At 39.6% G+C, this 27363-nt stretch overlaps 1 protein-coding gene and 2 long non-coding RNA genes across 5 annotated transcripts in view; 1 reads left to right on the top strand and 2 right to left on the bottom strand.

Annotated features, from left to right (window-relative positions):
- TEK (TEK receptor tyrosine kinase) overlaps positions 1–27363 on the bottom strand; it is a 137524-nt gene that overhangs the window by 65309 nt on the left and 44852 nt on the right. For all 3 annotated transcript variants that reach the window (XM_063713914.1, XM_024251798.2, NM_001133775.1), the window contains 1 exon segment: positions 6174–6485. In XM_063713914.1, coding sequence (XP_063569984.1) covers positions 6174–6468 — 295 coding nt within the window. In that variant the 5' untranslated portion in view covers positions 6469–6485.
- Positions 2468–11786, top strand: LOC129047814 (uncharacterized). The gene is made up of 4 exons (XR_008509578.1): positions 2468–3042; positions 6291–6409; positions 9445–9613; positions 11609–11786. It is a non-coding gene; the product is annotated as an uncharacterized LOC129047814 (long non-coding RNA).
- Positions 11509–20557, bottom strand: LOC129047813 (uncharacterized). The gene is made up of 3 exons (XR_008509577.2): positions 19289–20557; positions 18282–18400; positions 11509–13451 (listed from the first exon to the last, which is right to left on the bottom strand). It is a non-coding gene; the product is annotated as an uncharacterized LOC129047813 (long non-coding RNA).

Raw genomic sequence — 27363 nt, forward strand, 5'->3', positions numbered from 1 at the left:
TAATGAGATACTGCACACCAGCCTGGGCAACAGAGCAAGACTCCAACTAAATAAAAATTACTTTTCCTAATATCCCTATGAGATAGGTACTACAATTATCCTAATTTTACACATGAGGAAATTAAGGTACAGAGAAGCTAGGTAACCTGTCCAAGATCACATAGCATATACATGGGAGAGCCAGGATTTGAACCAAGGAATCTCGCTCTGGATGCTTTCATAGATTATGTAAGGTTAGCACTCAAAAGGCTTTAAGGTCCAACCACCTCATTTTAAATTTGATATTGCTGAGGCCTAGGTTGGAAGATAACTTGCTTAAGATCATTTGGATGGGCTAATTCATCGGCAGAACTTAACTAAAAATATAATTCCTTATTCCATAAGGGCTGGAGAAGAAAGTAGGTGGTAGTAAAAGTTATACACAAGTGAAAACACAGATGAAAAACAAGTGAGCTCAATTTCAGTCATCTCCTTTCAATTTAATTGTTGTGTAAGTACTACAGGAAATAATGTAGTTTTATATCTGTGATTATTTTGTGCAATTTCACCACAGTCCTGTGAAGACAGTATAGCTACAGTTTATCCATATGGGAGACGGAGTTAAGGAAGACTAAGTCCCTTACCCAAGGCCTATCAACAGTGAATAAACGTGGAAGTTGAGACACAAACTCAAGACCTCCACCCCTAGTTCTCCAGACTTATCATTCTCCAGGTCCACATCCTTAGCTCTCAATTCCAGCCACTTTGAACTGTATTCAGTTCCTCAGCCGGATCTCATCACTCATGTCCAAGTCATGAATTTTCTTTCTTCTTTTCTCCTCCTTTTCTCCTAAGCCTCACCAGCTCCTGCTCATTCATCAGTTTCCATTTAGGTATCTCCAGAGACCTCACACAACACCTGGAACACAGGTTAGACGCCCTCATAGCTACTCCCTAAATACCCTGCATTTTTTCATTATAGCCCCATTCATGGTATATATCCCCTACTAGATTGGGTGTTCCAGGAGGGCAAGATCACATCTGTTTTGAAAGGTAGCACAGGGTGATGGTTAGAGCCAGGCTTCTAGAATCAGGCCTGACTTCACCTTCCCAGATCCAACACTCACTAGCTAGTAAATGCATGTAAGTTACAATAGCTAAGCCTCATCTATTAGTGGGGTCTTAAAAGTCCTCATCTGATATATATTTGATAAAGACTAAGTTAGTAATACATATAAAGTTGCTAGGGGAATGTCAGGCATACAAGTATTCAGGAAAACGTGTGGCACAAATAGAGGCTCAAGAATAATTGTGGTGGCTGGGCGCACTGGCTCACGCCTGTAATCCCAGCACTTTAGGAGGCCGAGGCGGGTGGATCACAAGGTCAGGAGATGGAGACCACCCTGGCCAACATGGTAAAACCGCGTCTCTACTAAAAATATGAAAATAAGCTGGGCATGGTGGTGCGCACCTGTAGTCCCAGCTACTCGGGAGGCTGAGGCAGGAGAATTACTTGAACCCAGGGGGCAGAGGTTGCAGTGAGCCGAGATCATGCCACTGCACTCCAGCCTGGGTGACAGAGCAAGACTCCGTCTAAAAAAAAGAAAAAGAAAAATTGTGGAATGAAAGTATAAATGAACTAAACTGTTTCAGATTTTCCCATTTTCTTGATGCTTTTAACATATTCCTTTGTGTTATTTAGGTGCAAATGGCTCTTCTCTATCAACTTCGTAAATTATATTTGGGAAGTTTGATATTCTTAATATAAAGCTATTTCTCAATGAAAGTAGGAATAAAATAACCCTCTGTTTCTTCTAATGGATCAGTTTGAAACAGGTCTTTGGATCTGAAAATGTTTCAAACTTTATATATAATTTCCTACCCCCAAATGAAATCACCAATGAGGTATGAGTCAAACTGCTGTTGACTATTTTGGATGATGCCATTGATAAAATCCAGTTTGGCTGTTTGGGGTGTGTGAGCCAATTTAAGCTGTGTTTTGGCACATCTCAAATGGATTTTCCACTTCCTCCACAGATGTACGAGTCAGCAGCAAGCAGGAATATATTGATGTTTATTTTATCTTGCTGTGTCCCTAGGCAGGCATTTCTGAGTTTCCATGATGTTTTAATAACGAATTAATAGTGACATGAAAACATAGTTTTGGAGGTTTTCCCTGATTCACCCTAAAGGATTTCACTTCCCTCAAACCAGATTTCCCCCACTGGATGGTCAGCAAGAAAAACAGAACCTGTTCATCAGCCTGAGATGCTGTTATTGTTAAAATACAGGAGAGAACATACCTATTTTTCCATTTTGTGTAAAACTCCATAATATGTGAATGCATAGTAAAAATTTCTACAATTGAGTAGGAAAATTATCTCACCAATTTATTACTCAAAGAAATTACAATAATCAGTTGTTAAACATTTACTGTGAAGCAGATAATGTAATTGGTAATAGTTGAGTGCCTCATTTAATTTCCAAATATGTGTGATAAAATCTCTATCCTTTTTTTTTTCACATGAGGAAAAAATATGACTTCAATTAAGTAACTTGTCCTGAGCCACACCACTCAGTTGCAGAGGTAGACTCGAACCCATATCTGTCTGACTTCCACTCTCATACCTCTACTCTGTGCCCTGGGTTGCTTTTTAGGACTTCAGGTAGGATCGTTGTACTTTATAAAACAAGAGCTCAGAATCAGGGAGAGTTGTTAACATTAAGTGAGAATGACATCCAAACGGTAGTGTAGTGGTAATAAATACTGGCTCTGAAGTCAGATCACTTGGCATCAAATGCCATTCCCACCATTTACAAGCTGCTATTATTCTTATTACTATGTACCTTATTCTGCAATATATTGCTTTACCTAAGCTTTTAGGGACACATTCACTGTGTAAATCAATGCTTCTTATATATACCAACTTATTTAAAACAAAACAATTTTGTAGATATTATTACACCCCCTTCACAGATGATAAAAAATGAGACCAACAGAAGTTAAATAACGTGCCAAAGGCCACACAGCTGGTGAGTGATGGAGAAAGAATTAAAACTCAGGTGAGTATAACTCTAAAAGTCATCTTCTCATTACTGTTTCTCACTATCCAAGTCTGCCTTTGCCTCTTTTAACTGAAGTTAAGCCACCCTTTACCTGTGGTCACCTAGCCTCTCAGTTTGGGGGGATCATTACAGTGGGTTTTTAACTGCCAACGTTCTGGTCCAGTTTGCTTTACATGTTCTTATTTATACATTGTGAAGGATGACCTCAGGACAGTGCAGCAAGGACACAGTGGCACTTCACATTTTGTTCCCACAAAATGACTGGGGCATAATCTCAGATCATCTTCCTTTAGAATGTAGAAACATCAGCAGAAGAATATTAGTCTTTATACAAGTCAAATCCAAAATGACACATGTGAAAAATAATAGAGCTGACTTTCAGCCATGATAGCTTTGGCACACCTCACATCCCTTTGTTCAACCTCTCTTCCCTCAACGGAGAGCTGCATTCCTGGGAATTTCTGTTGTGCGCTTTTCCCACTTGCCCTGCTGTCATTTAAAGGTGAACATTCTAGTTTTGCTAAGAAAACCCTTTCATTTGTAATGAATAGCAATTTTATTACTTTTGACCTTAAAATGAATTTGCTGCCTTCAAATCTTTTCATTACTACCATTAGTAAATTCAAAGAAATATTTTTAGGTGGACCCCAGTTAGAGGCTAACTCTAAACTCCTGCTACTCAAAGCATGGTCCATGGTCGAGCAGATTCTCATCACCTGGGACCCGGGTAGAACTGCAGAATCCCAGGACTGTCTCAAACAACCTATTAAATCAGAGTCTACATGTTCACAAGATCTACAGGTGATCTGTAAGCATGTTCAACTTTAAAAAGCACTGATCTAAAAAAAATGCAGACTACAGATGGTTAGATTATAAAAGAAACAGCCAATCAGCAATGTGCAGAGGTGTGTTAATTAACTGGATCAGCTTTCTAAAAGGCCTGGTGGGCTCACGCCTGTAATCCCAGCACTTTGAGAGACCAAAGTGGGAGGATGGCTTGAAGCTAGTAGTTCAAGACCAGCCTGGGCAACAAAGCAGGACCCCCATATCTGTGAAAATTTTTTTTAATTAGCCAGGCATGGTGGTGCATGCCTGTAGTCCCAGCTACTTGGGAGGCTGAGGTGGGAGGATAGCATGAGCCCAGGAGGTCAAGGCTGCAGTGAACTATGATTGTGCCACTGCACTCCAGCCTGGGCAACAGCAAGACCCTTGTCTTTAAAAAAAAATCAAACCCCTAAACAGCTGACAATGTCATTATTTTATGTAATGACAAGTCCTCAGTCCACAGCTCCTGTGGTTGTGATGATATTAATTTCAAAAAGACTCCATTTTAGGCATCAGCAGCCCAGACAAAGTGGCTTATAGGGGAGAGGCCAGATCATTCCAGGCAGAACAAAGAGAGGTCACCTTAGCTGGAATTCTGTACTTTCCTCCCAGCAGTCAGCATCAAGAGCACCAGAAGTCTGCCTGCCTGTCCAGGCCTGGAACCTTAGAATACAATTATTAAATAATATTTGCAACACCATCTTCTTCAACTGCCATCACATAAGTGGACTGGTCTAAAGATTTAGCTTAAGGCCCACTTTTATTTTGAGAGAAAGACTTCATCACATCATCGCCTTGTGGGGTGGTAGCAAGTCTTAATAATCCTCCCTTAGAGGAGGCTTTCAAAATCCTCCTGCAAAATTCTGGTGTTTTCTGAGCTGGACCGGGGTACTCGACTGCTAAAAGTAAATCATGGTCCTTTTCCAAGAATGGTAGCCTGCAAAGAGGGCCCTAATTCTTCATCCCTCCCTGTATCCCTGACTCTTTGTCATTTCAGTTTGTAGTGCCCTCTCACTCTGACACTAGGCTCAGCTACTTAACTGGCTTAGGTTGATAAAATGAAGCAGAAGTGATAGTGTACAATTCTGAGCCTAGGTTGCAAAGAGCCTCATGTCTACATCTCATGTATATGAGATGTAGATGGTAGTGGTACAAAAAAATAGAAACACATGAGGCTCCTGGCAACCTAAGCTGAGAACTGTACACTATGACCTTATACTACCTTAGCCTGCTATAGTATAAGGAACTGAGCAAAGTTGCCCCAGCCAAGGCCAGTCTACTAAGCCTATAGCCAGGCAACACTATATATGTAAGGAATCCCAGCCAAGGTCAATACATCCATCTAATTAACACAGCTGACTTAGACTCACAAGCTATAAATGCTCATTATTTTATGCCACTGTGGTTTGTGGTTATGTTACACAGCATTATTGTGGCAATAGAAAATTGATACACTGGCCGAGCATGGTGGCTCACGCCTGTAATCTCAACACTTTGGGAGGCCATGGCGGGCAGATCACGAGGTCAACAGATCGAGATCATCCTGGCTAATATGGTGACACCCTGTCTCTACTAAAAATACAGAAAATTAGCTGGGTGTCGTGGCGCTTGCCTGTAATCCCAGCTACTTGGGAGGCTGAGGCAGAAGAATCACTTGAACCTGGGAGGCAGAGGTTGCAGTGAGCCAAAAGGGAGGCAGAGGTTGCAGTGAGCCAAAATCATGCCACTGCACTCTAGCCTGGTGACAGAGTGAGACTCCATCTCAAAAAAAAAAAAAAGAAAGAAAATTGATATACCAAATAACCAATTAAATTAAGTTACTGATGGATATTCCCCTTCTAAAATTCTTATTTATATTTAATTTTCTCCTGAAAATATTAACTTCCATTAAGGGTATTTAGGGACAAGCAAAGCAATGTATCACATGAAAAATCAAATAAGAAAGCTCAAAATAGTCAATAGTTTGGCAATGAACACTTGTTTTCATTGCTATGATTTTCATATTACATACACATAACAGTCATCTATCCATAAGTACCATGATGCCCTTAGAACATATGAAATATTTCATTTCATCTCACAAAGTAGGCACAGTATCTAGTTAAGGGGTTGGACTGGGTAGTCTCCTTTATCTCTAACATTCCATGTACCAGACACGGTGATGCATGGAAAGAGACAGACAAGATCATCAAGCTCTACACTCAGGTAGTGCATGCCCTGCCCCTGAGGGAGCAGCTGCCAAGACAAAAGGTGTGTGTGTTCCTCAGTGGGCCTCACCTGCCCAAAACTTAGGGGCATGTTACCTTGTTGACGCATCTTCATGGTTCGTATCCTGATTGCCTCTCCTCGAACTCGCCCTTCACAGAAATAAGCACCATTGATCTTACTGGCCTTTTCTCTCTTCCAAACAACTTTTTTAGCCCATTCTCTGGTCACATCTTGAGTAACTTCCAGCGGATCCTGGTGCTGGTTCATTAAGGCTTCAAAGTCCCTTCCTATGGTGATGGGCTCATGGGGGCGCCACCCAGAGGCAATGCAGGTGAGAGATGTTTCAGCATCAGACACAAGAGGTAGGGAATTGATCAAGATCAAGTCCATGGCACCTTCCACAGTTCCTAAAAGGAAAGAGAGAGAATGATGTATGACTAAGGTTATTAACATGGCCCCATTGGGTAAACTGGTGCTCACAAAGCCTTGTCTTAAAGTTGTGTGAGGATTCTTTCTAAAACGCTATTCTGACCATGGGCCTATCTTCCACTGGACAAAATCCAAAACTCTTTACCACAGCATCAAGACCCTTCATCAGCTAGACCCTGCTAACCTCTCCTGCCCCACTGCATACCCTAGTTGCAATGGACTACCCATTATTCCCCCAACAAGCCATGCACTAGACATAGCTGGGTATTCAGGAAATGTATGTTGTATTAAGATGAGTTAATAATAATGACATTATAATCATTATTCATTATATTTGATTATTAGTTATCAATTGATGCTAATGTGATACTGTCACAATAATACAGTATTCTAAAGAAATATATCAACTACATAAACTTATGCCTTATAGATTCTCATTTTTAAAGAATTGCACAATTCCACATTAAATACCCCAAGATAAGTGACAGACAATGACTAAGTGAAGTCTTCATTTCCCTCAGGGCCTCATTTACTCCATCAGGATTCTTGTAAAGATTAAATAAGATAAAATACATAACTTACCAACCACTCTGTCTGTTATATATTGCATACTCAGTGATTATTATTTCATTTCTCTTTATTCTGTTTCCTGAACACTTAGCCCCAAACCTTACCCTCTCCCCAAATGTAAAAACAAAACCTTACCCAAACTTTAAATTTTATTTTATGAATTTGTTTTGTAAATGAGGAAGTATCCTTTTAAAAAGAAAATCCTCTCACGTTATTTTCTCACTATTTCTTTTTCTTTCTCTCTCTCCCCTCCCCACCCCTCCCTTTTTTGATTTCTAAAGGTTCTAACATAAGCAGATAGAGTCTGTGCCTATTCTCTCCTCTTTAAATGTGGAAATATCAGGGATGGAAAATGTTCTCTAGCTCCAGTGATGGTTGGCTCTCAAATCTGCATAAAACAATCAGGAGACTAGAAAGATCAATTGAGTGATGAGGGCCCAACTAGAGTCTCAGAGACCTTTGTGTAGAAGTGATTCAAATAAGCTACATGTTATCTTATTGAATACCCATTAAATTCAGCAACTCTGTGAGGTATGCACCATTATCTCAATTTTAAATATGAAGAAATGAAGGCTCAAAAGATTGAGCAGCTAGTTTCATTTTCCACAGCTATTGAAGGCAGAGCTGGGATTCAAATGCTCACTTTTCTTTCATTCCTTGGATACAAGATGCTCTTTCCTACCTCAAAGCCTTTGCTGTTCCTTCTGCCTGGAATGCTTTTCTCCACTCTTGGCATGGCCACCTTCTGCTTGTCCTTTGGGTCTCAGCTTAAGTGCCACTTTCTAATAGAAGGCTTCTCTACCTGCCTTATCTATAATACCTATACACTCTCATCCCATTGACCTCTAATTTGGCCTCCTGTTTTATTCATAAAGATTACCATAATTTGTGATTATTTTATTTACTGTCTCTCTAAATGGTAAACTCCAAATGTTCTGTATAGGAACAGGAATTTAGGAATTGGTTTACAATGGAATATTCTCCCTAATCTCAACATATAGAGGACTTAAGTATTTGTTGGATGACTGGGTGGATGGATGGATGGATGGATGGATGGGCAAATTTTATTTCAGATCTGCCTGATTGAAGTCCATCCATTTGCTTGGCTTCCAATTCTAGAATAATAAGGTTAAAAATGAAAGTGCGGGCCAGGCACAGTGGCTCATGCCTGCAATCCCAGCACTTTGGGAGGCCGAGGCAGGGGGATCACCTGAGGTCAGGAGTTTGAGACCAGCCTGGTCAACATGGTGAAACCTTGTCTCTATTAAAAATACAAAAATTAGCCAGGTGTGGTGGTGGGTGCCTGTAATCCCAGCTACTCGGGAGGCTGACACAGGAGAATCGCTTGAGCCTGGGAGGCAGAGGTTCCAGTGCTGCGCTCCAGCCTGGGCAACAAAGAGCAAAATTCTGTCTCAAAAAAAAAAACCAAAAGTACTCCCCCGAGTCTGAACTGACCTCCTTGCCCATATTTAACTGTTTTGGGGGGAAAAAAGCATTATTCCCAAGGTTTTGGGGAAAAAAAATTACAATTTTTACAAAATGCCAAAGAAAAGTGACCAATGACTGCTGAGCGTTTAAGGCTAATATTCATTTACCAGAATTTTTGAGCACCTACTTATGTCAAGCACTGTACCTGATATAAAGTCCTCAAACAATTTGTTTTTAATGGCAATTGCCAGTGCTTACTGTATTCAGTGATGTTTTGAGGATAATCTTGGTACAAATTAAACCTTTATCTGAATGATTAGGAAGAAAAATTTCAAAGTCAAGTCTTCATGTAAGCAGGAGTTACAGCTGCATTTTATTGTAATATTAACTCATTACATGAGATTGAGGGAGAAAATCTCCACTAGAATGAGTTCCCAAGCCTGGCCTTGAAGCATCCATTTTACTTCTAGCCTCACTGGTAACTTTTAAGATCTCAGGACAGAGAATACAAATTAGGATAGTAAAAACATTGAAAGAGACGACAAGCTACAAAGCCTAGCAGTGGAATTACAGCCTCCAAAAATAACACCAGCACACACCTCCCCTTCCACGTACATACCCAGGCCTGACTCTGAGTGAACACCACTTCATCTCTTACACTCACACATTCCAGGCATGTTCCAGAAAGAGTCATCAAGAGGAAGGAAACACTGTAATTCTTTCAACTCCAGTTCAATCCAGCCCCATTTCTAGGGCCAGTCGAGAGTCTTGCCAAAACCATAGGATCTGCTCTGAACTCACAGCAGTGGCAGTGGCCGTGGTTTATTTAATAGCTTTAGGAAATAGTACAAAATGCAGTTGATTTGAAAAGACAACCACGCTATGTATAAATTATTTCTAGGTATGGATCTAGTTTCTTTTTCCTCTTGCTCCTTTCAGAGATCTCCCTTTACTTTCAGTGATGGAAAAGGAAATTGTGGCCTCTGGGAGTCTGGACTTGACTATACTTCGCTACCCTTGTTCAGCATGCCGGTTAAGGAAGCCCTCTTCCACCAGCCAGCGCTCTGTCCTTTCTAACCCCATTTACAGTACCAGAAGGATCTTCTATGTGAGCTTTGGGTATAAGAAGACATACCTACCAGCTTCCTAGGATGGGTCTTGAAAATCACCTGCTTAGTTTTCTTAAAATGAGAATCTATAGTTGTATTTGCTAGTATCTGCCTAAAGAATTTCTAGAAGGCGACACATAAAAAGAAGAACGATGACCTATTCGGAGGAACTGGGTAGTTGGGGCACAATGGTAAAAGGAAGACTTTTCACTATACACTTGTGTGTACTGGCTTTTGAATAATTTGACTATTATTCACACATAAAAATTAAATGTAAAAAAAAATGTTATGTCCCATTCCTTAAAAAGGGGCAGCTGGAGGCTGGGCGCGGTGGCTCATGCCTGTAATCCCAGCACTTTGGGAGGTTGAGGCAGGCGGATCACCTGAGGTCAGGGAGGGATAGCCTTAGGAGAAATACCTAATGTAGATGACAGGCTGATGGGTGCAGCAAGCCACCATGGCATGTGTATACCTGTGTAACAAACCTGCACATTCTACACATGTATCCAAGAACTTAAAGTATAATAAAAATAAATAAATAAATAAATAAATAAATAAAAGAGAGAGAGAGAGAGAAAATGGCAGCTGGAAAAGAATCAAGAGCCATGGACATATATGTCCCTTTATGTCTCATCCTTCATCCCTATATCCACTCCAAATCTCAAATTACATCCAAATAATGCATTTTTCTCTTTCTCTCTTCTTTGGACTAATAATAGGAAATGTGATGTTATCTCACAATGCTGAAAAATAAAGGAGTTAAAACTTAATGCTGAAAAAAAAAGTAGCCAAACTTAGCCTTTCAGAAAGAATAGAGCAGAGGCTCCACGACAATGAGTACAACTGTGGTCCATGGCTTCTTGAAAGAGTTCTGCTGCTGACACCATGAAGGGCATGGCTGCAACTGCATATCTGGTGCCACTCAAGAAATATTCTATTAGAGACATTTCCTGAGAATCATTGCCAGAAGACAGATCCTATCTGGGCTCATACCAATATCAATCTCTCTGCTTAATACCCTTTCTTATGTTATAGCACTATCCTCTCCAAATCATGTTGGGGACGGATAGTGAGTTGTTTCATCACAACCATATCTAAAGGGCTCTGATCAAATTCATTAATAGTTTAATTCATACTTCTATCATGAAGGCTAATAATTTGCTAAAACAAGATGCATATTTAATATCATACATCTTATAACTTTTAGAGATTAATGCTATTTTTCTTTAACAAAGATTTCCCAAACACTTTTTCTTTTTTTGAGATGGAGTCTCGCCCTGCTGCCCAGGCTGGAGTACAATGGTGCGATCTCGGCTCACTGCAACTTCCGCCTACTGGGTTCAACGAATCTCCTGCCTCAGCCTCTCGAGTAGCTGGGATTACAAGTGCCCGCCACCAGGCCCAGCTAATTTTTTTTGTATTTTTAGTAGAGGCGGGGTTTCACCATGTTGGCCAGGCTGGTCTCGAACTCCTGACCTTGTGATCCGCCCGCCTCAGCCTCCCAAAGTGCTAGGATTACAGGTGTGAGCCATGCGCCCAGCCTCAAACACTTTTTCAATGTTTGCATAAAAGTGTGTCCTTGTTTATAAGGAAATACTTGGCATTGTGGCATGACATCTACCAAGTTAATAACCAAGCATCACAATTGAAGCATAACAATGCTCTAAAATGTTTTGCTCACTGTATTTTCTGTGTTCTATATTGAACAGTATCTAATCTTTCTTAGTAGCATCTTCTCACTAAATCTTATTATGGTGAATTCAAAATGTTGTTTAACTCTAGTTTTTATATTTACATTTTCTTGTATTCAATATTGCTATGAATAATGAGCCATTAACTAAGACATGGGAATATTTTTATTTAAAAATATTTATGGAAATTATTGTGGGCCTGAATCAACACCCATATTATAGAATTTAATTACATTAGAAATTAGAGACAGAGCCATGTTAAACTGTGTTTAAAGAAATTGTAATTTCTCATTTTCTAAAAAGGTGCTCCAGAAGTTTCTGAAAGTGGAAGAGGTGAAATCAAGAGAATGGACTCTAGACCCACACCCTCACCCACTCCCAGTGAGCTGCTCAACTTTATTTTATTTTTTTGAGGGGGGGGCTTCATATAAGATTTTATTTGAAAGAAAAAAATTTTGCTTAATTAAAAACATAAAACCTCAAAGGTCAGCAATTTTCCTTTTTTCACAGATGAAGGGGATGAAAGGTTAAACATATCAATGAAAATATACTCCACTGCAGCACAACATGCTTGCTCCAATTAGTTTTTTTTCCACATTGCAATTCAGATACAGCTACAGATGAAATCAAGTTCTGATTTACCCAGTTCCCTGATCTTCGAAGTGTTGGCAAGCTAGGAGAAAATTTTAGGCAGGTTAAATTATTGCATCGCAGGCTTATTCCCTTGTGCTTCTTACTACCTCAGAATTGTAGTATTGGGTGGAATTCTGCTAATGTGTGTCTGGAATAATGCATCATGTCTTCAGAACAACTAACTGTATGTTCACTGTATGGTTTTTTGGAAATTTGGTATTAGCTATGGTTAAATTTTTCAAAAGGTGTTCATGGTAATTTCATCTTTGTAACAGAAGTAGATATCTTAAAGTTCTAAATATTTGAAATACCAATTAGTACTTCCTTGGCCAAAGGCATTTCAGAAATCAGGGAATTGGCAATGAACTGAAAAGGTCTGAGTCAAAAGCCTTTCTGGAATTAAGGCCGTGGCAATGAGCCGAAGAAGCAAAGACAACGCCCAAACTATCCAGGATATTTTGCGAAAATTGTTTGGATTTTAGTTTAGGTTTTTTGTTTTTGCTGTCCTGAAAAAGAAAAATTATCTTCAGTTCAAAAAGCACTCATTAAATTGTTTATATGTCCATTCATTCACTTACCAAGCAGACTTATTGCATGCTTACCCTGTGCCAAGTACTGCACTTGGCCCTGGAGACACAGCAGTGAATATACAACCATCTCATAGCTTATAGGCAAATGTAGCCGACAGACATGGAAAACTAATGACATAAACATAAATACAGATAGGTACTAAGAGAGAGAATTACAAGATGCTTATGAGACACCATAATGGTAAACTTTATCAGACTTGACTGTTTTGGAGGAGGGTTTGGGGACTTTTAGCCTAAAGGAAAATTGGGGTTAGCCAGGCAAAGCAAGAGAGAGATGAGAAGATAATCAGAAAAATCTTCCCCAAAATGGTAACTACTGAGCAGTAGTTACTCATTTCTCAAAAATGAGTTTTTAGTAGGACTCACTTCTGAAATATTCTGTCTCTATCTTAAAGTTGCTATTAATTTCCTTCTGTTGGGCCCTAAGAACTACCAGCACTATTCCCGTGTCAACCCTATGTTAAAGTATTTTCAGTATATTTTCTGCCTTCTTGTCTCCCCTGAAGAAATCCAGTTCCCAGGCATGTTTCCAACACTTTAATCCTTTTTTATTCTCTGTCTTCCTTTTGTGTTTGTAGTAAGTCTCTGAGCAATAACTTCTTCCTCAAGATTCCTTCCAAGAAGATATTGGGCAGCTAACAAGAAGATACCAAAATATACAAAACTGGAAATAACTAAAGGAAGTTGCTAACATTTTTATTGTATAGCTGGGAGTTCAGAGTTATCCAGAGGCATCCTGGATGTGACTGGGCTGTGACTCTCTAACAACAAACTCCTGTTCTCACCCAGGAGTTGTACCAAGCCAGTTTCCCCAAAGGCCATGCCCGTTTCCCATCCCTGCTTTCCAGCCAAATGGGACCCTTGTCTGTCTGCTGGAGGGAATGACATCCTCTCGCCACCTTCAAATGCCGGAAATTTTCCATCTAGGCCAAATAACACATGTGTTAGTTAGAATGAGGATCAGTCAGCTGGCAGGAAACTTTTTATTTCCAGGGAACAGACAGAGCATCCACACAACGAGACTTTACTGAACATTCATTTATATGCAAACTCCATTCTGTGAGGCAGTGGGGGTGCAGGAAGCATGGTTCCATCAAATCAAGGATTGTTTACACCGGAAGAGGTTTTACAGACTGCTTGGTGCAAGCCTCACACCTTATTTTTTTGAGACAGTGTCTCACTCTGTCACCCAGGCTGCAGTGCAGTGGTGCAGTCACTGCTCACTGCAGCCTCGAACTCATGGGCTCAAGTTATCCTCCCACCTCAGCCTCCTGAATAGCCAGAACTACAGGCATGCAACACCCCTCCCTCCAGCTAATCTTTAAATTTTTTGTAGAGATGGGGTATCACTGTGTTGCCTAGGCTGGTCCCGAACCTCTGGGCTCAAGTGAAGCTCCTGCCTTGGCCTCCCAAAATGCTGGGATTACAGGCATAAGCCAACAAGCCTGGCCAAGCCTTACGCTTTATAACAGGCAATCTGAGGCATATAGAAAAGAGACCAGTTGGTAATTGCACAAAGGGTAGTGGTAGAGCCAGCCCTCAAGTGCTGATTTCTCTCCAGGGCCCTTTCTGTCACCCCAGAGTAGCAGTGTTAACAGCCAAGTCCTTAGTGTTAGGGAATATGGAATGTATCTACATCTAGCAGGAGGGCACCTGGAGAATCCTGGAGTTTGGTAGAAATTGGGGGAAGAGAAAAAAGATTTTGAGGAGAGGTGGCTAAAAAGCTAGAAAGGGTACAGGACAGAGAAATTGAGAATATCTAGAGAGGATTTTTGGCCACCTTACAGATTCCCTTAAGCCTGGCAGTGCTGCCTCATAATCTTCCCTATTCACTTTGTCTCAAGAGTGGGATGCTCTCTAAATGCACCGTGTTTATCAGCACCAGGATACCTGGTATGGGAAAAATGCATCTTTGGAAACAGACCACCTTTTTCTGGGCTCTTCTCCTGATTCAATTACCTGCCAAGTTCCCAACTACCCTTATGCTGCTCAAAGACGTGCATACCCACACCCACAACCAAGCATATCTATCTTCCAAGACAGCACTGAACAAAACTCAGTGTCTCCTCAGTGCCCTGTTCTTCTGTTCCCAACAGAGAAGGCAATTTGACTGACTTGTCTGCACAAAGAGGAGAATAAGCAAGAATCGCTCAAAGTGACAATTCACTGAGAACTATTGGAGAAGCAAACCAAAGAAATGAATCTATAATGGAAGAAATTCAGGATTATATTTGCTTAGAGGAGACTGACAAAAGAAGTCACCTAGCCTTCCTAGTAGGCCTGAGATTATACCATGCAGAAAAGGAAACTGACAATTTTTATTATATAATACATAATAAACACAATGCTAAGTGCTTTACAAACATTGTCCACTTGAATTCTCACACTGTTGAAGGAAAGCATTTACACTCAATTTTATAGGTTAAAAAACCCTGAAATTCAGGAATGTTTAGGGATATGCCCAAGGTCACATAAGTAGAAAGATAGAATTTGAACCTATGTCTCACTGATAATAAGTTCCATTACTACCTACCATGCTTTAGTCTAAACACCATCTAAAAGTCAATTTTACCCATCGCTGTATCTCTAACAATGAGCGCAATGCCTGGTTTATAATAGGTATTCCATAAACATTGATGAATGAATAAATAAATAAATGAGTGAGTGAGATTGGCCTTCAGTGAATGAATTCATTCAATAATCCTTTATTACTATGGGCTGGGCTCTGTGCTGCTTTCTGTGGGTCAAGAAAATAATAAAAAATAAAATATGGTTTCTGCCTTCAAAAAGCTTACATTCTGGCCATCCAATGTCATGAAGAAAAAACACTGATAGATTTGATCACATAAAAAGCCAAAACCTTCTACACAGCAAAAGATTATATAAATGAAGTTAAATGACCAAGTAGAAAAATACTGTTACATGTAAAACTTATGTTACATGTAAAACTTAAGGAATTAATATGTATAACATATAAAGAAATTTCATAAATCATTGAACCAATAGCAGTTCACAGAGAAGGAAACACAAACAGCCAATCGCAGTAGATTCATGAAAAAGTGGTCACAATATTTTGCATTTCATTCCATCAAGAAGCGGAGTTTCTTTCTCCATCTCTTGAATCTAGGCTTGGCCATGGGACTTCTTTTGATCAATGGAGCATTAGCCAATGTGGCATAAGCAGAGGCTTGAAAAGTGCTTGCCCACTGGGCTCTCCCACTGGGCTTGCACTCTCTTGCTGCTGCTCTATGGAACCCTGAGGCCATCATGAGGAGATGCCAAAACTAACCTGCTAGAGGATGAGAGACCAATCCAGCTTAAGCCAAAGAGTTTCCCAGATGACCTACAGAAGCATAAGTCATAATAAATGTTTGCTGTTTTACCATTATGTTTTGGATGCCTTGTTACTCATCAAAAGCTGATATACTCACAACATGTGAAAAGTTGAAAAGATGTTTAACCTGACCACAGATCTCAAAATGCAAACTAAAAAGACATCTCATTATTTGCCTATCAAATTGTCAAAGAATGGAGAAGGTCATAATATCCGGTGCTGGCTGTTGAATAGAAACATCTATATTGTTGATGGGCAGTGTAACTAGTATAACATGTTTACAGGACGTGCTTGCAATATCTACAATAATTGAAAAGTTATATAAAAGCTAACCCTAATTCATCACTTATTATATGTCAGGTACTACTCTAAGTGTGTCAACACATAATAACTCAATCCTCATAGCAATCTAGGGAGTAGGTACTATGACTGTTTCCATTTAACAGAAAAGGAGACTATGACAAAGAGAGATTAAATACTTGGTGATTGTTACACAGCTAATTTGTAGCAGAGCTGAGATTGAAATTTAGGCGGACTGGTTTCACTCCATTCTTTCAACGAGTAAACTATATTACATCATCTCACATCAAAAATGTCTAACAATTCAATGAAGTTGTTTTCAACAAATAATATTGGAACAGTTGGACATCAATATGCAAAAAAAAGAGCCCTAACCTAAAACCACCCATGTATACAAAAATTCACTAAAAATAGATTGTGTAAAATATTAAAATACAAAACTTTTGGTATATAGAAGAAAATCTTCATGACACTGGAGTTAGAAAGTGATTGTTAGCTATGACACCAAAAATTAGCTATCATAGACACCATGAATAAAAAAGAAATTGATACACTGAATTTTATTAAAATTTAAAACTTTAGTCTATGGAAGACATTGTTAAGAAAATAAAAAGAGAAACCATAAACTGGGAGAAAATATTTGCAAATCACATATCTGGCAAATGACTTGCATCCAGAATGCATAAAAAGCTCTCAAAACTCAACAGTAAGAAAACAACTCAATTTTTTTAAATGAGCAAAAGATTTGAGACACTTCACCAGAGAAAATGTATAGATGGCAAATAAGCACACAAGATATTTAATATCATTAACCATTATGGAAATGTTAAGTGAAACCACAATGAGATACTGCTACAAACCTATCAGAACAGATCAAAAAACACAAAAAGAAGAAAGAAAAAAGAAAACCTGATAATACCCAGTGCTAAATAGAATGTGTAGCAACTGCAATTCTCGTCCATTGATGGAAATAATGTAAAATGGGTGGTATAGCCACTGTGGAAATTGGTTTAACAATTTCTTATAAAGTTAAACATACACTTACATATCACCCAACAATGCCACTTGCAGGCATTTACCCTTCAGAAATGAAAATTTATATTCATACAAAGAATGTTGGCAGGGCGCAGTGTCTCACGCCTGTAATCCCAGCACTTTGGGAGGCCGAGGCGGGCGGATCACGAGGTCAGGAGATCCAGACCATCCTGGCTAACACGGTGAAACCCCATCTCTACTAAAAATACAAAAAATTAGCCGGGCATGGTGGCGGGCACCTGTAGTCCCAGCTACTCGAGAGGCTGAGGCAGGAGAATGGCGTGAACCCGGGAGGCGGAGCTTGCAGTGAGCCGAGATCATGCCACTGCACTCCAGCCTGGGAGACAGAGCGAGACTCTGTTCCCCCCCCCGCCAAAAAAAAAAAAAAATAGAATGTTTATAGCAGCTCTATTTATTCATAATCACCCCAAACTGGAAGCACCCAAATATCCTTCAGTGGATAAATACATAAACAAGCTATAGTATATCCATGCTACTCAACAATGAAAAGAAAAAAGCTATTGCTACTTGCAACAACATGGCATTATGCTGAGTGAAGAAGCTAAAATCATCTTGTACCTACTGTCTGACTGCATTTATATGACATTCTAAGAAAGGCAGGCCTGTAGGGATGAGACCAGATGAGTGGCTGCCAAGGATTAGGGCTGGGAGAAATCTGACTACAAAGGGGCAGCACAAAAAAGATTTTTGGGGTGATGGTACTATTCTGTATCCTGATCGCTGTTCTTAGTGGCAGATACATGAGTGTATGTGTTAAAACTCATAGAGTTGTATACACACAAAAGCCAATTATACTGTATATTAATTTTAACAATTATAATAAAAATGTATCTTTCATATTTACCAGTAAAAATATACAAAGATATGGCAAGGATATTCATTGCAGCATATAGCCACAAATTGTAAACAATATAAAATTCACCAACAGAAGCATCTCTAAATAAATAACGGTACATACATATAATAGGGTATTATAAGTTTGCATGAGCCTTGAAATGTAAAGCGAAGAAAATAAGATGTAGAACAGTATGATGACATCTAAGCTTAGAAGTCATACACCAACCTGATAACAGTGTTACCTGTTGCTGATAAAATTGGCAGGTACATGGGGGCTGAGAGAAGCAGCAGCATAGAAGATATTCACTTACTGCTTTGCATGCTTAGTTTTGTATTTCATTTCCTCTATAATTTTAAAATAAAGATTTTTATTTATAGGAAGGCACACAACTAATCAACCTAATGACATTGTTCTAATTAAATATTGACATGTCTGTCTTCTTCCTTAGACAATGAGCTTTCTGTCTTCAACGCCCCAGCACCAAGCACTGTGTTTGACAGACTACCCATTTTAAATATGTATGAGTTGAACTGGAACAATTCTAGCAGTAACTGAAAGTAATACATCTTAAACCCAGGCGACTATTTTGTGAATGACTAATTGCCTGACATGATTAACAGGACAGTGGAGTCATTAAGAACTTTGGTCTTGAAGTTCTGTCTTAGTTTCCTCATGTGTAAAACAGGGCGATAGCTTCTAAATCATTGATTTCTGTGTAAAGGACTATTTGTATTATCATGGCACAAAGCCAGTTTGATCAAGTAAATCTGTGTGAAATTATGGTCTGTGTCAGCCCCAGAGGAAGACTGTTTTTAAAGTCATCTTGGAGCTAAGACACCCTTAGAAGGAAGGACGGCTCATGGCTTTGTGGCCTGCTGTGTGCTTACCCTCCCTCACACTTCAAACCCACATGGGCAGGAAACAGGCCGATCAAGAGCTAAGGAAGAGTTCCTGTGTTTCCTTCAAGAGTCCTTTGATTCTTGCCCCCTTTTTTACAGGGCTGACCTTAACAGGAGACCAGTTCTCTGCACGTGCAAGCGATTTTGGAAAAGCAGTTTCACAACCAGCCTGGCAGTATGGTGGCAGCCTTGGGGATATCAGGGGGCTATTTGGAGATGAACTTAAGAAGTTGCTTCTTGGGCCTTTGCCAGCTGAGCCTCAAGGAGACCACTCACCTAACCTAACCCAAAGAGCCCACATATGTGTCTATAAGCCCAAGAACCCCCACTTACATTTTCTTCATCTTTAGAAGTGTGTGCACAGTCGATATTCTATTCCTGGCAACACTGTCTTGTGGAATTCTCTTTGTTCAACCTGACAATGAAATATACTCTCCCAATATTTTGCTCAAAGAATTCTCTTTTCCCTCCCTATATGTTGCTTCTTTTCCCTTTTAAACAGGACAGGAGCTCTAAGTTCTGAAGCATAGTTCTCCAGCTCACTAGAGGGGACATATTCTTAGCTCAGTACTGGAAGAGGGCTCAGAGGCCCTCCAGCCTTGTACCATTTAGTTTAGGAATTGCTTTACCACAATTTTGGAATCTATTGTCTTCCAGGTCATATGTGAATTATTTCTGTGATTGTGTGCCACCTATTTGGGAAGTAGCTTGTCTGATCACATTCCCTCGCCTCAATTAAAAAAAAATCCTGTGTGCTTTCAAATGACAGATACATTTTCCAGGTGAAATTCCAACTGGATTTTATGTCTGTTTTTCCTCTATCAAACTGCAGGCCTAAATCTCTCAAGAGTCAGAAGCCTATGTGCATTCGTTAAGAGAGAGTTCTTGAGAAACTTTAGGTATAAATGTATTAAGTGTAATCCCCATGGGCTCCTACCAGTCCTCATATTCATTCCAATGGCAGTAACATCATTCCAAACACATTGGGAGCTCTTCTTTACAAATCATCCGTAGCATCTTCGCATGAGCTACGCTCTTTACATATTCTCCTTTTCCTTTTTTTTTTTTGTTTTTTGAGATGGAGTCTTGTTCTGTCTCCAGGCTGGAATGCAGTGGTGTGATCTCAGCTCACTGCAAGCTCTGCCTCCTGGGTTCAAGCGATTCTCATGCCTCAGCCTCCCGAGTAGCTGGGACTACAGGCATGCACCACCACGCCCAGCTAATTTTTGTATTTTTAGTAGAGACAGGGTTTCACCATGTTGGCCAGGATGGTCTCGATCTCTTGACCTCGTGATCTGCCCACCTCAGCCTCCCAAAGTGCTGGGATTACAGGCGTGAGCCACCGCGCCCAACCTCTTTTCCAGTTTTTCATGAGCTATACTCCCTGTCTGCATCGCCTTCCTCCAACACTTCTCTTCTCTCCACATTCAACTGGCTAACTCCTCCTCAGCCTTCGAGACTTGGCTCATGCTTTCCTCTACCCTGGAAAACCTGCCAGATGCCACATGGAAGGGGTTATGTCTTACTGACTTTATAAAACTTGGTAGCCAGTAGGTATGGCAGTATGACAGGCCATGATCCTATATACAGCAGCTGCCATGCATTTCATGACACTAATGGCTTAGGAAAACAACTCCTCCTTTATCTTCCTATGTAGACAATGTGTGTGTGTGTGTGTGTGTGTGTGTACATATATATATATATATATATATATATATATGTTGTTCTGGAAGTAAGGAGACAGAGCCTATCTCTGCAGTCACTTGAGGAAAAGCCGTCTAAAACATGAAAGCCAGAGAGGCAATTTCATTAAATGTTCAAATCAGATATTCTGGTCATGGGCTGGGTCTATTCTTAAGTCACATTTAGTACACAAATTTAAACATCACAGTGTATGGGTCTCACTTGCTAAGACCAGGCTGTTTCTTGGTTCTTTTCTTCATTCTGACAAGGTGTGCCCCCTCTCTGGCTGCTCTCCTCCCTTCTCCACTCAACCCTGGATCCATGGTGGCTACATATGTCCCACTGGGTTCAGGTAACGGAAAGTGCCAGCAGGACATACAAGGGTGGAAGGACAGTGTGGTCGGCTATTTATTTTCCCAGCTCCATCTCTGTTGAGCCATCTACAGAAGCCACAGTTCTTAGGGACAACCTTCTCTTGCCAATGTTCTCTCTAGTTTCAATCACTGCTCCCTACCCTGGTGCTTTTAGGTCTACCTACGCTCATTTCAAGCAACGCACACAAACAGATAACACCGTGCTTCCTGTGGGTTGATAAAGAAACAGAAGCCTAGCTTTGTACATGCTCCCTCAATCTTGAAGCACTCCCTTTGGGTACCTCCCTAGAGTGGCTCTTTAAAAAGCAGTATGCAAATCACTACTATCAAGTGTTTGCTAGTTATGTTTTACAATAGCAGTGTTTCAATGACACATGAATAGTTACAAAAATCATTAATAATAGCTTTAACTTGTTAAGTAACTTCCACAGTCTAGTTACTTTAACGTGCATTGTTTTTAATGAGTTCTCACAACCACCATATTAATTAGACATTATACCTCCATACCACGGATGAGGAAACTGGCTTAGACAAAATAAGCAACAGTGATGACTAAAGGAGATCTCAAATGTAAAACATCCGGAACAGTGTTAGAATTCATAACTCTTCCTTTTTCCTAACAAAGTCGGGCACAGTAGCTTCTCCATATGCATTGTTTGACTGGGAACCCCTTTGCCTTAGTACTTTGATCATCCCAGTAGAAACACGAGTACTCTCTGGACCACATGTAAGACTATGAATCTAAAATAGCAGATTTCTCTTGGATCTCATTTCCCATTCACCTCCTTGCCAAAACTCAGCAAGTGGCTATGGCCTTAGCCCAGAAATTATGGTCTGACCAGTGCTACGGAAGTCCCCATTTCCGTTTTCACAGTGATCTCACCAACTTTCAGGACTTTGCTTAGCACCTGTTCCAAATCTAGGTCTCTAATTCTGTCTTCCCAATAATAAATGCATGTTATGAAAGTGCCTGCTGGACACCTAGATAGGTATCTCAAATGCAACATGTCCAGTAAGAACTTAGTATCTTCTCTCAGCCTTCACTCTTTCTCTCATTGTATCATAAAGATTCACCTTCACAAGTACAGATGCTTAAAAACTCCAAGTTATTGTCAACAACTCTTTCACTGCTAATATCCAGTCCATTGTCTGTCCATTCTAGCTCTGTATTGTCCCTCACATTCCTTTTCATATCCTCATTCTCTCACTTAAACTACTGCAAATTTTTACCTTTGGTCTTTTTAGCCCCAAACTCCCTGCAAGCTTTCCTTTCCTGGACATTGACATTATTTCTCCTGCCAAGGATGCCCTTCTCTACATATATTTCTCTGCTGAAGTCCAATCTCTTCCAAGATGCAGCTGAAATCTCAATGGTAATAGAGATTTATGTTCTGTTACTTTGCACAATTCAAAAAATAAAGTTTAAATGTGCAGATTGTTATAACTAAAAATCCAAACCCATTATACCTGTTTCTTTTTTAACTAAAGAAAACAAAAGATTTTAAAACACACCAATGTTAGGTCACATTTAATTAACAGCATAATGTAATGGAAGTATATCCATTTAATTCTGAAGTCTGGACCTCAGATTTAAAATGTCATTTGACTAGCATCCTTGTTAGTCTCTTCCAACTTCCCACTAAAGACGAGAAAATATTTTTTTTTCTTTTTTTTATTATTTTATTTTATTTTATTTTTTATTTATTTTTTTCTTTTTATTATTATTATTATTATTATTATTATTATACTTTAGGCTCTATGGTACATGTGCGCACCGTGCAGGTAAGTTACATATGTATACATGTGCCATGCTGGTGCGCTGCACCCACCAACTCGTCATCTAGCATTAGGTATATCTCCCAATGCTATCCCTCCCCCCTCCCCCCACCCCCCAACAGTCCCTGAAGTGTGATGTTCCCCTTCCTGTGTCCATGTGTTCTCATTGTTCAATTCCCACCTATGAGTGAGAATATGCGGTGTTTGGTTTTTTGTTCTTGCGATAGTTTACTGAGAAGAAAATATTTTTTAAAAATTTTAACTACAGTGCTAACCAAGTAGTCAATAGACATATTGTCACATCTAGTAACCATAAAGGCCAATAGAATTAGACTGAAAAATGTATTTTCATCACAAAAGTATATTTTAAGTCAAAGTTCCTCTTGAAAATATCTACTGCAAAAAGTAACACAGATCTCAAATTTCATGGTAAATTAGCAAAGACTTGGAAGGGAAAAGGAAGGATGAGAGAAAGTTACAGTATGCAGAGTTCCTCATTGACACATGAGTGTTCAAAATATACTTTCACTATTTAATATTAGAAATACAGAAGTATATGCTAAGTAACACTTTTGAAAATCTTGAAGGTGGCCATTAATAAAATAAAAAACAGGATGTATACATCAAAATAACCAGGAAGATAAATGTAAACAAAATATAAGCCAAATAAGCAAAAGAAAGAAAACAAAAACCAAAAAGGAAAAACAGGAAAGTGTAAAAAAAAATCAAACTATAAAACAATATGTTAGAAGTTAAGATTGACTATCATTTATGATTTAAAGGTAAATGTTTTAAGTGACCTATAGAAAGACAAATACTTTCAGACAGCAGAAGAAAATTAAATCTTCCAAGATGATGCTTGTGGAACATTCACTTAGAACAAAAATCATAAAATCTTAAAAACAGAGATAGGCAGAGAACTTAACGAATAAATTAAAAGAAAAAAGGACCAATAAAAGAATGAAGAAAGAAAAGAAAGCAAAAATAATACTAGTTTCAGACAAGGTAGAACACAAGATTGAAGGCATAAAGTAGAACATAGTCTATCATATTATGTTGCTAGAAAGTAGAATCCACAATGGAGGCATAATAGCTATGTATCTTTGTCCTCCAAATCATATAGGATCAAATATATAAAGGAAAAACTGTTAAAAGCAAAAAAATATAATGAAAGCATAATAGTTTTGGCAGATAGCACCACACCACTCCCATTTTGACAGATAAAGTAGACTAAAAATCAAACATAACATTTAAATAATTATAAAGACATGTATATCTTTATGTAAGACATATATAAGATATATATGTCTTTATAATTACGTGTATAGCCAGTAGAGCAACACATTCTATAGGAGTCAAGGTTGCAAAGATCAGTGCAATTGTATATAGACAAAAGGACTCTTGGCAATCCTTAAAATAACCCATAAAGGGAAATGTGGACATATATCATTTGTCCACCAATGAAACAGCTAGGTTTTCCTCCAGCATCGGAAGAGATTAATGTTTCTTTTTTTTTTTTTCTTTTCTGCTAATGTAAGTTTCACAAACAGATCCCTGTTTCTTTGGGTGAGAACCAGATAAAGTGGTGTTCAGGAACCAGACAGCATAAAAAGTATATATACCTTCAAACATGGTGAGCGTATAAGAGACCACAAGAATTGGGACTAAGCTCAGTGTGGGGCATATGAAGTGAAAAGGCAAGTGAAATCACCTGCATTGTTTATATTATATTTATTTTCTACATGTTTTAGATCAAGAATTATATAGTTGAATTTGCCTAACTTAAATAAGTTTGGTGTTGCTCAAAGGTGAAATTCAACCTGGACCAACCGATTAAAATGGACACTGATCTGAGCACCAGGAAATGGAGCTGAAAAACCCTGAGGGGCTAGCATTAACCCTTTCATTGCTGAATTATTGGGAAGTCTAGAGAGTCTAAGGTAGAGGGGACTGCGGAAGCCAAGGTGGCAGGACAGGGGGAACATAGGAGGCCCAAGCAGCAGTTATTTACCATATCATACACAATTATTTCACTCTTTTAACAACTAATACAGACAAACTAGTACACAACAGTGGAATATCAACCCTGTTGTTACTCCTGCTGTGCTATATACATACACACCCTCTCTCTCCCTCTCCCTCGCAGCTCACTGAAGCCCAACAAAGGAAATTTTCCATACAATACTCTCAAACCACAACAAAACAATCCCACACCACAACCCAGTAACTCAAGTTTAACAACATATTGTTGAACAAAAAAAAAAAAAGAAAACCAACTTCTTAAAAATCATAAAGCTGTCAGCCAGGCATGGTGTCTCACGCCTGTAATCCCAGCACTTTGGGAGGCCGAGGTGGGCAGATCACCTAAGGTCAGGAGTTCAAGACTAGCCTGGCCAACATGGTGAAACCCCATCTCAACTAAAAATACAAAAATTAGCCAGGCATGGTGATGCACGCCTGTAATCCTAGCTACTCGGGAGGCTGAGGCAGGATCACTTGAACCCAGGAGGCAGAGGTTGCAGTGAGCCGAGATTGCACCACTGCACTCCAGCCTGGGCGACAGAGTGAGATTCAGTCTCAAAAAAAAAAAAAAAAAAAAATTGTTAAAGCTGTCTTCCAAATAATTATTAATTCTCAGAAAAAAATCAAAAGTAAAAAGACAGGATTTCTAGACAATAAAAAATAAGAATCCTACTTTTATTTTTATTTTTTTTTAGACAGAGTCTCGGTCTGTCGCCCAGGCTGGAGTGCAGTGGTGTGATCTCGGCTCACTGCAAGCTCCGCCTCCCAGGTTCACGCCATTCTCCTGCCTCGGCCTCCCTCCGGAGTAGCTGGGACTACAGACGCCTGCCACCACCACGCCCGACTAATTTTTTTGTGTTTTTAGTAGACATGGGTTTCACCGGGTTAGCCAGGATGGTCTTGATCTCCTGACCTCGTGATCTGCCCGCCTTGGCCTCCCAAAGTGCTGGGATTACAGGCTTGAGCCACCGTGCCCGTCCAAGAATCCTACTTTCAAAACTGCTGCAATGAATCTAAAACATTACATAGCTGTCCCTTGGTACACACAGGGGATTGGTTCCAGGACCACTTGTGTACAACCAAATTCACACATACTCAATTCCTGTAGTGCACTCTAGTAACCCGCATATACGAAAAGTTGGACCCATCTGTTTATATGAGTTTCAGATCCTGTGAATACTGTATTTTCCATCTGTGGTTGAAAAACAGCTGGGTGTAAGTGGGCCCATGAAGCTCAAACTTGTGTTATTCAAGTGTCAGCTGTAGTTTTAAATACTTTGCTTATTACTGCATGTAAATAAATCAAGAACTCTGCTCAAGAAACAGTTTTAAAAGTGAGAGGTGAAGCCAGCTGGACTTCCTGGGTTGAGTGGGGACTTGGAGAACTTTTCTGTCTAGCTAGAGGATTGTAAATGCACCAATCAGCCCTCTATAAAAATGCATCAATCAGCCCTCTGTGTCCAGCTAAAGGATTGTAAATGCACCAATCAGCACTCTGTAAAAACACACCAATCAGCGCTCTGTGTCTAGCTAAAGGATCGTAAATGCACCAATCAGCACTCTGTAAAATGGACCAATCAGCACTCTGTAAAATGAACCAATCAGCACTCTATAAAATGGACCAATCAGCTCTCTGCAAAATGGACCAATCAGCAGGATGTGGGCAGGGCCAAATAAGGGAATAAAAGCTGGCCACCCAAGCCAGCAGAGGCAACCTGCTCAGGTCCCCTTTCACCCTGTGGAAGCTTCGTTCTTTCGCTCTTCACAGTAAATCTTGCTGTTGCTCACTGTTTGGGTCTGCACTACCTTTATGAGCTGAAACACTCACCAAGAGAGTCTGCAGCTTCATTCCTGAGGTCAGTGAGACCACAAACCCACCGGGAGGAAGAAACAACTCCGGATGCACCACCTTTAAAAGCTGTATCACTCACTGTGAAGGTCTGTGCCTTCACTCCTGAAGTCAGCGAGACCACAAACCCACAGGAAGGAAGAAACTCCAGACACATCTGAACATCTGAAGGAACAAACTCCAGATACACCATCTTTAAGAACTGTAGTATTCACCACAAGGGTCCGTGGCTTCATTCTTGAAGTCAGCGAGACCAAGAACCCACCGGAATGAATAAATTCCGGACACAAAAGAACTAATACAACCAGGAAAGGCAGAGAGAAAAAATAAACCTAACTAAAGAGAAAAATGAGAATTCTAAAGGATGTTCCTAGGTGTGGGTAGAATTCACAGTAGTGAGCGAGCCTCTGAGATCTCTTTGTAACTAAAATTGAGAGTAAAACAAGAGGTAAAATAGCTCTTGTTAAGAAGACGCTTTAATCATAGGAAAACTCTATATACAATTCTCAGCTAAGTTTAAAAATATATATAAAATGATTTTTATTAGGAAATATAAATTCGTAAAGTTGAACTCAAAAAGTAAAAAGCCTAACTTATCTCACCAAAAATCCATAGGGCCAGCTGGTTTTGCTAATGAGTTTATATAATATAAGAACATCTTTTTAAATGTAGATATCTATTCTAAGCTAGTATAATTCTGTTAC

The sequence above is a fragment of the Pongo abelii genome, chromosome 13 (genome assembly GCF_028885655.2).
Source record: "Pongo abelii isolate AG06213 chromosome 13, NHGRI_mPonAbe1-v2.0_pri, whole genome shotgun sequence".
NCBI classification, from domain to species: Eukaryota; Metazoa; Chordata; class Mammalia; order Primates; family Hominidae; genus Pongo; species Pongo abelii.